This window comes from Tachysurus vachellii, chromosome 14, assembly GCF_030014155.1.
Source record: "Tachysurus vachellii isolate PV-2020 chromosome 14, HZAU_Pvac_v1, whole genome shotgun sequence".
Classification (NCBI taxonomy): Eukaryota; Metazoa; Chordata; class Actinopteri; order Siluriformes; family Bagridae; genus Tachysurus; species Tachysurus vachellii.
The window spans coordinates 6,288,336-6,300,271 of record NC_083473.1 but is presented as its reverse complement, the minus strand read 5'-3'; the positions used below and the strand labels follow the sequence as shown (position 1 = coordinate 6,300,271).

Here is an 11,936-nt window from a genome sequence, read left to right as displayed (position 1 = left end):
TTGTGCGTTAGAAATGTTAATGAAATTGGATGTGTATTTTTTTAATATATAAACAACCAAATTGAAGTAAAAGTTTTAAAAAAGTTAATATTTCTATTTTAGCGGAATGCGTTTAGAGCCTCATGATTTTCTCAAGCCATGAATATCTGACCCAAACTCATTGTCCCAGAATGCCTCTCTTCTCCAGCTGCTTTAAGGCCACATGGCACTACAAATACACTGTCCCTTTGCTCTGAGAAACAAATCCTATAGTAGCTCTGAAGCACAGTCAGTTAAATTTATACATAAAACCTGCATTTAATTTGAGAATTGAATACATGATTTATCAGTACAATATCACTGGTTTATAAAATAATAAAACACGCTTTACTCAATACAAGACCATTAACATGTCAGAAAGAAACATCTAGTAGTTTATTCTGATGCGTAACAGATAATTTAGTATCTCAGTTAATATCAAACTCAATATTAATAACGGACCATTTACAATTACAACCGATGAATTTATTTAAGCAACACGTTTAATAAGGCTGTGTATTAGAAAGTCTGCTCTGATTCCATGCAGCTTTATATAGTCACCAACCTTAAAATGAGTGTTTCAAAGAAAGAAAGAAAGAAAGAAAGAAAGAAAGAAAGAAAGAAAGAAAATTAAGAAAAAATAGTCAATATAGAGAATAGAGACAGAACAAGGAATAAAGCAATGAATGACAAGTAATAAAGATATTTTTATCAGTTAAATAAAGAAGAAGAAGTATCATCAGTAATGTGAAGAATGAGGAAAGAAAGAAAGAAAGAAAGAAAGAAAGAAAGAAAGAAAGAAAGAAAGAAAGAAAGAAGGAATAAAAGAAAGAAAGAAAGAAAGAAAGAAAGAAAGAAAGAAAGAAAGAAAGAAGGAATAAAAGAAAGAAAGAAAGAAAGAAAGAAAGAAAGAAAGAAAGAAAGAAAGAAAGAAGGAATAAAAGAAAGAAAGAAAGAAAGAAAGAAATAAAGAAGGAATAAAAGAAAGAAAGAAAGAAAGAAAGAAAGAAAGAAAGAAAGAAAGAAAGAAAGAAAGAAGGAATAAAAGAAAGAAAGAAAGAAAGAAAGAAAGAAAGAAAGAAAGAAGGAATAAAAGAAAGAAAGAAAGAAAGAATAAAAGAAAGAAAGAATAAAAGAAAGAAAGAAAGAAAGAAAGAAAGAAAGAAAGAAAGAAGGAATAAAAGAAAGAAAGAAAGAAAGAAAGAAAGAAAGAAAGAAAGAAAGAAAGAAAGAAAGAAAGAAAGAAAGAAGGAATAAAAGAAAGAAAGAAAGAAAGAAAGAAAGAAAGAAAGAAAGAAAGAAAAAGAAGAGCAAAATGCAGGATTTCAAAAAAGAATAATCAGAGTAGACAGAAAAGAAAGAATAAGAAATGAATTAGGAATAAAAGACAACAAATAAAGATTTTTTTTGTAAAATTCTAAGAGCTAATTAAATATGGAAAATAGAAAAAGAAAGAAAGAAAGAGATAGAGAGAGAGAGAGATAGATAGAGAGAGAGAGAGAGAGAGAGAGAGAGAGAGAGAGAGAGAGAGAGAGAGATGAGTTATGGTGTGTAACACTGGATGACTGTGTAGTGACCCAACACAGAAAGTCCCTCTGTAGTCACAGCTACTATGTGCACAGTGTAAGTGATACCATCAAATCAGTTCCTGATGGAGTTACAGGTGAGCTGTGAGCAGGTGTTTTATTATAGACGAAGGAAAGGTGCAGCTCCATCAGATGATGTTGTCCTGATAAATATGTAAAACTGATAATCCTTCAGCTATAAAAGAAAAGAGAGAAACTGAATGACAGCAAAAATACAGACTGTTAAACGCTGCAGCAGCTTCTGAGTTAAAGGAAGAAGAGGAAGAGGCTAAAGATTAGATGGGTTAGACGGCTGAGTGATTTTTTTATTCTGAGAATTCTTTACCTTTTGCCTTTCACACACACACACACACAAACACACACACACACACACACACACACAAGGGGAGACAAAGTGGTGTACTTAAGAACTCACCTTTTCTTGTCTTTGGAGGTCTGGAGTGAGAGAGCCTGCAGTGTTTCAGCTGCCATCTTCCTCCTGTTAAAGGAGTTCATCTCCTCCTCTAGCTCTCTGCGCTTCTCCTCCAAAGTCTTCTTCTCCTCCTGGTGCATACGCTTGACACGCTCGAAACGTTCATGCAGCTTCACAAACACACGAGAAAACACTAAACGAACCGTACAGAAATTCACCATCCTGCAGATTTAAATCTGATAATATTATAAAGATGTATGCTAAAGTTTAGATTCATTAATACCCATGACCTCTGACCTCTCTCTCTCTCTCCTTCAGCTCAGCCTCTGTCTCCTTTACTTTAACGACGAACATCTGCCGCATGTCCTCCTCCATGCGCTGCAGCTCTGCGACAAACTCTCTCCTCTTAGCCACGTATGTTTCCTGCAGACTGAGAGATATGAGAGATCTGAGAGGTCTAGTGAATAATCTAGTAAAATTCTCTCTAATATCTCATCTCAAGTATGCCTTGGTTTGAGGATTAAGTGAAGAGAAACACTGATCTAAGGATGAAAGGCAGAGGACATGGCAACCCGTGAGCAGTACCTGAAGGGCTGCATGTCAGCGTCGTGGTCTTTGAAGCCCATTTCCTCTAGTTTGCAGCGACGGTAGAGCTCATAATGACGTGCGTGTGTCTGCTCCCGCAGGTCCTCCATGTTCACCCGGATCAGCATCTCTCTCAGCTTTACAAAATCACAGTGGCTCTCATTCTCCACTGCGCTTGAACACACACACACACACACACACACTCTACTTACATTTTATTTTACAACCTATAGTACTGCAGATGGAAGGAAGGAAAGAAGGAAATAAGAAAGAAAGAAAGAAAGAAAGAAAGAAAGAAAGAAAGAAAGAAAGAAAGAAAGAATAATCAGAGTAGACAGAAAAGAAAGAATAAGAAATGAATTAGGAATAAAAGACAACAAATAAAGAAATTCTTAAAAAAAATTCTAAGAGCTAATTAAATATGGAAAATAGAAAAAGAAAGAAAGAAAGAAAGAAAGAAAGAAAGAAAGAAAGAAAGAAAGAAAGAAAGAAAGAAAGAAAGAAAGAAAAGTTATACTAAAATGACCACCAAAGATTTAGAATTGATTCTGAAAGTGTGAAGCAATGCATTCTGGGACGTAGCATATCCCATGGCTAAATACTGTAAAGCAGTGTATGGTATCAGTACTCACCCTGTACCACTCCCCATGGGTACTGCCTGGCTCTAACCTGCTTATTTCCCACTTTAACCTCCTCTCCACTTCCCACCACAGCAAATGGCAAATGAGCCTGTGACAAAAAAATCGGACACTCCGACACAACAGCGGTACAAACACAATAACCGTTTATAAAACATTCTGAAGTGGAGTTTCACTCACGTTCATGGAGGAGTTGATTTCCGCTACAGCTTCGTCGTCTGTGGGGAACTGATAAATCTGGACGCCATTGCTCACAAGCTCGCTCATGATCTTAATCTTGAATTTGTGAAGCTCAGATTTGGAGATCGTGTCTGCTTTAGCGATAATGGGAATGATGTTTACCTACCAAGCAGAAATGTAATTAAAAACTGATTCCCTGATCTGACAGATATACTGACAGATATACTATACAAATTCACCATCCCTATATCTACTAATATCACTAACTGTAATTAAAAATAAATTAATTAAACACCTTTTTTCAGTGTCAATTGGCTAACACTAGAAAGTGCTAGTGCTAGTTAAGTGTGTAGGGCGGACAGAATGATGCCCAGGTTTTCATGCCTGACGTTATGAAAATTTCATGATGTTTGTATAAACAAACAACCAGCAATGAACCCAAATACAAAACAACAGCACAACAAAAACAAATATAAAACAGCAAACAAAAAAGCAAAAAAAAAAACAAAATATGCCTGAAAACACCAAGGAAATAATAAGCAAACAAAAATATGAATCGATAATAAACAAACATGAAATAAACGTAAACAGACGAATAAACAGTGAACCATAAAAAAAGTAAATATAAACAATAAATAAGTATGAACAAATAAACAAATGTATACATGCATACGATACAGTCCTTATGTTCACAAATCAGCAGAAGCGCTGTAGCTGAATAAATCTTACCTTACTGTCCAGCATCTTCATGGTGACCAGATCGAGGGATCTGAGCGAGTGGCCTGTCGGGGTGATGAAGTACAGGCAGGCGTGGATCCTCGTGTCGTGGTAGTTAAAGAGTGAACGTTTGATCTTCAGCTCCTCTTGGAGGAAATTCTCAAATTGGGAATCTATATAATCTGTGATGGGTTTATAGCTACAGAAAAAAAAAATCTATAATACATAACATCATTTTAACATTGAAAATTATGAGCTTAGACTTAAAGCTTCACAAGCTATAAACATTTATAACACAATGTACCATTATCTTTTACTTTCTAACAGGTATTGAATGCTCAGATCGTCATATGCTATATGTTTAGCCTGAATATTTCTTTAAATACAAGCTTGGGGTGAAAAGAAACCATATTTAGCATTGTTTCCTGAGGTAAATGTGTCATGAAACTTGATATGAATGAAGATTTTATGTTAGCCACGTTAGCTTACATAGCTCTGATTTAAAAAAAAAAAAAAAAAAAAAAGGCTTGGTTGATTGGTGACATCTGATGTATGTGGAAAGATTTGCTTTCTTGACAGACAAGACTACTGCTTAGAAAGCTAAATCCTTTGTTTAATAAAAATTAGCATGTAGAAATGTATAAAAGATTAGCAACCTAAAACAATATGTCCTTCTACATGCTTAGCCTTTATTCCCACTTCATTGTCCAGAGTGTTAAAATACGTCATTTCACAAACCTCTCTTCTTTATTGACCTGGTCACCAAACCCCACGGTGTTGACGATTGTCAGCTTGAGCTCCACGTTGCTCTCCTGCAGCTCATATGTCCTGGGGTGTAAATACACACCGCTTTCATAGTGACTGGCCTCCTCATTTTCAAATATTGTGTTAAACAACGTGTTCATTAGTGTTGATTTTCCAATCCCGGTTTCACCTGAAAAGAAAGCATGCCTCACGGTTTTACACAAAAGTTGTACCAGACATTAATCTTGTAATTTTAGCACATTTTGGTTGTGTGTTTTTTTATTTATATATTTTTTGAGAGATTGGTAATTGGGTTTGGTTGTAAGGAGGTCAAAAGAGGTAATAAGGTCGAATGTGAGAATTAAGAACACAAAAAAGGAGGTGTGCTACTGTAGCATAGCGAATAATGAATAAAATGAAACATGTCATGTGTGAATCGAAGTTAAATGACTCTAAGAAGGAATTCTGAGTGATCACAGAATCTGTATATTGGATAAATATAAAGTATATGAGAGTTCTTGCTCACCGACACAGAGGATGTTGAAGCAGAAGCCTTGAGACACTGATTTGCTAACCAGCTGATCCGGGAGGCTGTCAAATCCAACATGGCCGCCAAGTGTCAGAGTCCTCATTTCCTCAGTCTGAGTGGTGAGAGAAATGACTCAAACACTTTACACCAAATTCTAACATCTGCTCGTTCTGATCAGATTAAACACAAAAAAATGGCATAAGAATAGTAGCATCAAAGCAACATGCTTTCAAATGTTAAAAAGTCTTTCAAATATAAAAAATGCACTAAATTATACATTTATAATTATATTATATTGTATATCTAATAAAACCACTAACTGAAAAAAAAACATCAGTGACACTTTGCTAACACTAGAAAGTGCTAGTGCTAGTAAAGTGTGTGTGTGTGTGTGTGTGTGTGACAGAGTGATGCTCAGGTTTTCATGTCTGATGTTATGCATATTTCATTATGTATGTACAAACAAACAACTAACAAACAAACCCGAATACAAAACAACAAGCAAACAAACAAACAAATAACAAACATATAAACAGGTACAGTGGGGCACGGTGGCTTAGCGGTTAGCACGTTCGCCTCATACCTCCAGGGTTTGGGGTTCGATTCCCGCCTCCGCCTTGTGTGTGTGTGGAGTTTGCATGTTCTCCCCGTGCCTCAGGGGTTTCCTCCGGGTACTCCGGTTTCCTCCCCCGGTCCAAAGACATGCATGGTAGGTTGATTGGCATCTCTGGAAAATTGTCCGTAGTGTGTGATTGCGTGAGTGAATGAGAGTGTGTGTGTGTGCCCTGTGATGGGTTGGCACTCCGTCCAGGGTGTATCCTGCCTTGATGCCCGATGACGCCTGAGATAGGCACAGGCTCCCTGTGACCCGAGGTAGTTCGGATAAGCGGTAGAAAATGAGTGAGTGGGAGAGTAAACAGGTACATATAAACCAGCAAATAAACAATAAACTAACCAAAAACAAATATCTATGCATGAAAACACAAAGGAACTGATTACATACATATAAACAAACAAACAAAAATTCTAATCAATAATAAACAAACATCAACACAAAAGACAATGAACAAAGAGTAAAGCACCTAACAATTAAGTAAATATAAACAAGAAAGCAAACAGAAATAGAGATAGATAGATAGATAGATAGATAGATAGATAGATAGATAGATGAAATAATAAATAAATAAATAAATAAATACATTCACTCATTTTCTACCGCTTATCTGAACTACCTCGGGTCACGGGGAGCCTGTGCCTATCTCGGGCGTCATCGGGCATCAAGGCAGGATACACCCTGGACGGAGTGCCAACCCATCACAGGGCACACACACACTCTCATTCACACACTACGGACAATTTTCCAGAGATGCCAATCAACCTACCATGCATGTCTTTGGACCGGGGGAGGAAACCGGAGTACCCGGAGGAAACCCCCGAGGCACGGGGAGAACATGCAAACTCCACATACAAGGCGGAGGCAGGAATCGAACCCCCAACCCTGGAGGTGTGAGGCGAACGTGCTAACCAGTAAGCCACCATGCCCCCCTTAAATAAATTCAATCTTTGTAAATAAACTATAAAATCTTGATACATTCTTTCCTCTTTTTTTTTTAAACCCAGAGATGAAGAAGAGTTGATTATTGTTTTTTTATGCATCATGTACAGTATAAAGATAGGTTTTAAACAGGGTTGAATGGAGACCTGAGGCTCATTGTAGAAAGAAGACCAGAACCAACACTAAGCAGCCCGCTGACACATTCAGAGTGCCAGCTTCTCTCCAAACACAAGCAAAGTGTTTCACACAGCAGTCCGTTCCACACGCTGGCACTGATACACAACTCTCAAATGCACACACACATACGCACCCAAGCAACATAAAGGTCTCTTTATAGACACCCCCCCCCCCCCCCCACACACACACACACACACACACTGTCACTTTTCTCGAAAATACACAAGTTCCTCTTTTTTCAAAATGTTGTGATGGTAGCTGACAAACACTGCAGGATCTGGCAACCCTGTATTCTATATACATACACGATCAAAGAGAGTATTATAATGTCTGGTGAATACTGTACAAAGCTAAACATCCTCGAGTGATAAAAACTATTTTGAACATCTAAGGAAAAAAATTTTTAAACTAAGAAAATTCAAACGACGTGATATGAAGAAAGACAGTAATCATCCAAACTGTTTGTCTCTGTGTATTTACAAATGTTCTCAGGTTTTGCCACATGGATATATCTGCAGATCAAATGATCATGACGATACAGAGTAAATAAACCAACACTTACAGGGTACGTTTCTGCATCCACAGCAGCCATTCTGATCTATAAGAGAAGCTGAAGGTCTACAGATTCATCTGTTCGGTCTCCGATACTTAGTTTTCTCTGACACTTTCAGCAGGGCCCCTTGACAGAAACTCCCCCTTCACATTAAAATGCAGCTGGTGGAGCTGAGATGCCATCCTCTGAGCATGCTAACATCCTGGCACGGAATTACTGCTTTAGCCTGTAGAGATGTGCACAGAGAACACACTCCGTATCGATGATTACTTGCATGTGTTTTATCTTCACTAACTATTCAACAGACTTAGAAAATGCTGATAATTTTTTTTTTGAAACACAGTGCTGTCTGGTGAATTCTCTAATCTGATTGGTCAGAATCATGGACTCAGACAAAACTTACATTTTAGCATGAATAGGGTTCTTGATGACTCAGCATTGGTTTTCCTCATGTGATTTTCTTTAACGAAGATCTGATCATTTATTGATACTGAGAAATTTTTCTGTAGGGAGACGTTTATTTGTTACATTTATGGAAGGCGTCTCCAGTGAGATACCAGAGAAGCTGGTGAGCGAATGACATAATACGAAGTTGTCTAAGTAACTGTCAAAGTTTTATTTAATAGTTAAAGTACAAATTGATAGTTAATAAATAGAAAATTGTTATTTTGGGACAAACTGCTGTGGTATAAGCGGAATAGAATTTAGAGCATGATTCTGTAGGAAAATGATCACACTTCACATACAGAGGCATTTATTTATCTTCTTGGCAAAGTTTGTGTGATGAATTCCGACGTTATTTCAATGTGGGCGTGGTCTATTCCATGATGACCCCGCCCCCCATCTGCATGGCAGGAGGCCTCAGTAAACGGTTTAATGAGGGCCGAAATGAATTAAGTACCTTCATCATCATCATAACAGCAACTGAAAGAATATATTTTTGGAGGTACGGTGTTTTTCACTCCAGTACAATTCCAGAGACTTGTAAAACCTCTGAATGAAGTTTGGTGAGTTGGTTTAAAGAGTTTAGTACCTCATTACCAGTAGATGGCTCACCTCACAATATAATAACTCTCTTTCCCAGACACCAGTTTAAAGAACAAAATTATTTACTAAGATGAAGTCTTTTTAGGGGGCACGGTGGCTTAGTGGTTAGCACGTTCGCCTCACACCTCCAGGGTCGGGGTTCGATTCCAGCCTCCACCTTGTGTGTGTGGAGTTTGCATGTTCTCCCCATGCCTCGGGAGTTTCCTCCGGGTACTCCGGTTTCCTCCCCCGGTCCAAAGACATGCATGGTAGGTTGATTGGCATCTCTGGAAAATTGTCCCTAGTGTGTGATTGCGTGAGTGAATGAGAGTGTGTGTGTGTGCCCTGCGATGGGTTGGCACTCAGTCCAGGGTGTATCCTGCCTTGATGCCCAATGACGCCTGAGATAGGCACAGGCTCCCCGTGACCAGAGGTAGTTCGGATAAGCGGTAGAAAATGAATGAATGAATGAAGTCTTTTTAAGAATTAATACATTGAGAACAATATTAAGCATTACTACTACTACTACTACCACTACTAATCATCATCATCATCATCATATTCCATCCAAGTGGCATTGTGAGGGTGGGGCTTCATGGGCTTAAATCCCTCATGTCCTGTAAAAAGTCCTAGGTGAGGACTGAAAACATTTTACACCACAAATAATGTACAAGACTTAACAGTACAAACAGTCCGTTAGTGCTTGTTTTACACGTTCATTCTGCTACAGTCAGCTTTCATACATAAATGTTGAGCTGTTAAACAGAACAGTACCTATTCCGGTCAGCAGGTGGCACTGTTGTTAGTATGCGACCATTAGACAATCGTCATTCATTCATTATTCATTGGAAGAGTTGGTGATGTAATAATAACGCAACTGAGGGTGAGTCATAGTCTCAGGGGGCTAAAACCCTCATCCCTTCGGAACCCTAGCAATGCCCCTGTTCTATCCATCCATTTTCTGTAGCACACAGGGATGCAGGGAGCTTAGTGTCCCAGGGTTACAAGGTAGGGGACACCCTGGACTGGGTGCCAATCAATCACATGGCACAATCACACATACACAGACATAGACATGCCAATCAGCCTACAATACATCTTTGGACTGAGGGAGGAACCCGGAGCACCTGGAGGAAACCCCCAAATCATGGGGTGAAGATGCAAACTCATGGTGGTGGTGGTCCATGGTGGTGTGAGGCAAATGAGCTAACCACTAACCCACTAATAATAATAATAATAATAATAAGAAGAAGAAGAAGAAGAAGAAGAAGAAGAAGAAGAAGAAGAAATGCACTCACTTAGCATTAAGTGTCTAAAGTAGGCTAATATCCAACCTGTGTCTGAAAAGTGTCCTACTCCCTATTCCCTAAAAAGTGGCCATGTTGTACCCCTAGAATACAGCATATGGACTGTAGTGACATGCATTATTTAGATTCTAAGAATGTAGCAGATATTCTGTCTTCACCTTTCAGATAGAAAGTGGTGTGTTTAAAACAAGATACATATGACATGAAACCAGATTAATATACGAAACAAAATTGTTCACGTTAAGTAAACAGTTATGAAGCAATTTTGGAAAACAAAACTTTTTTATACCTGAGTTTGCTAGTAGCTTTTACACCTTTACAGCTAACACACAATGATTTACAAACTATCTTGATCATGGAAATCGGTTGAAACATTTGATCATTTATAGCATGACATATTGTGGTACAATCTCAATATTTTGTCAGAGACATTTGTCTCACAGACAAACTAAATTAAAGGTGACTCTAATAATAGCCGGAGCCAGCGGTAATAATTTTGTATGTTATTTGAGCCTATGAAAACATATAACACATATAAATATATGAATATATGAATGGGAACAACCCAAAATGATCATCCAGTGGTGAGAATTTACTAAAGAGATCCTTGTTTTTTAAAGGATAGGGAAGGAGTTGAGCAGCTGTGTCCTGGCTGGAAGTTTGAACCAAGTCAATTTTGAACTAGTTCAAGAAACATGTTAACAAAAAATCGCATCTTTAAAGTGAGTATATCTGGCAACCAGCTTTTACTACACACTAAGTGCACTTGTTTAGACAGAAAATGTCTATTTCAATTTTGGAATTAATATTTATTTAATTGATTTCTGCAAATAGGGGGCACGGTGGCTTAGTGGTTAGCACGTTCCCCTCACACCTCCATGGTCGGGGTTCGATTCCTACCTCCACCTTGTGTGTGTGGAGTTTGCATGTTCTCCCCGTGCCTCGGGGGTTTCCTCCGGGTACTCCGGTTTCCTCCCCCGGTCCAAAGACATGCATGGTAGGTTGATTGGCATCTCTGGAAAATTGACCCTAGTGTGTGATTGCGTGAGTGAAAGAATGAGTGTGTGTGTGCCCTGCGATGGGTTGGCACTCCGTCCAGGGTGTATCCTGCCTTGATGCCCGATGACGCCTGAGATAGGCACAGGCTCCTCGTGACCCGAAGTAGTTCGGATAAGCGGTAGAAGATGAATGAATGAATGTCTGCAAATAGACCTGAAAATCTTAAAATAAAAAAAGGAGAAATATTTGTCACATAATTTTTTCACATTTTAAAATAAGAATTTAAAAACTTAAAAAAAATTGACAAAAGACAAGGCCATATTTTGAAACATGATTTATTTGCTTTAGATAATCTACAGCTTACAACATCCCATTAAATATCAATAATATAGTAATAATTCAAATTTCTGTTGGTTTATTGTGCTTTTTCACTTAGAGCTGGTTTTATCCTGTGATTTATTTCTCTTAAATCACGATTCAAGTTACAGAAAAAAAACGTGTGCGAGTTTACAGAAGGAAATAAACACCAGTACTGTGTAAAGCTTTGTAGTGTTATGTCTTGTGTGACAAATTTCTGCTTAAACGGATCTTAGGTTGTGTTTTTGAAATTGTCCTGAGCTTTTCTTTTATGCTTTGAAGAATTTTAGCTCAAACCCATGCTGAAATTCAGGTTGTGATCAAGAAAGTTTTTAATCATTGGGACTAATGTGTGTGAGTGGTGAGGTTTTAGAAAATTAGACTGACTCTAGGTTGATTAGTAAAAACAAAAAAAAAAAAAACGTAGATGAAATACTGACATTGTCATTGAAATGAACCTGCTAAACCCCTCACATTAAAGGAGCAGTTTGCAACTAACAAACCTAAAAGGAAAGGGGGTAGGGCTGAGCAGCCATGTTCCAGCTGGAGGCGG

The 11,936-nt window shown here is 38.0% G+C and overlaps 1 protein-coding gene across 1 annotated transcript; it reads right to left on the bottom strand.

Annotated features, from left to right (window-relative positions):
* Positions 1–1,550: 1,550 nt before the first annotated feature.
* On the bottom strand, positions 1,551–7,836 carry LOC132856843 (septin-8-A-like). The gene is made up of 10 exons (XM_060886681.1): positions 7,704–7,836; positions 5,407–5,521; positions 4,875–5,070; positions 4,149–4,335; positions 3,420–3,581; positions 3,234–3,330; positions 2,602–2,770; positions 2,314–2,446; positions 2,020–2,186; positions 1,551–1,779 (listed from the first exon to the last, which is right to left on the bottom strand). Exons 1-10 carry the CDS (start codon positions 7,731–7,733, stop codon positions 1,776–1,778), a joined length of 1,260 nt encoding a protein of 419 aa, XP_060742664.1. The 5' UTR covers positions 7,734–7,836; the 3' UTR covers positions 1,551–1,775.
* Between the last annotated feature and the right edge of the window lie 4,100 nt (positions 7,837–11,936).

Excerpts from the sequence above, each read along its gene's own strand:
- LOC132856843 (XM_060886681.1), bottom strand. The coding sequence starts at position 7,733 with ATGGCTGCTGTGGATGCAGAAACGTACCCT. Across the intron at positions 5,522-7,703 it reads TGGATGCAGAAACGTACCCT|ACTGAGGAAATGAGGACTCT; the intron begins GTAAGTGTTGGT and ends CTCACCACTCAG. Across the intron at positions 2,771-3,233 it reads CCCATGGGGAGTGGTACAGG|TGGAGAATGAGAGCCACTGT; the intron begins GTGAGTACTGAT and ends GTTCAAGCGCAG.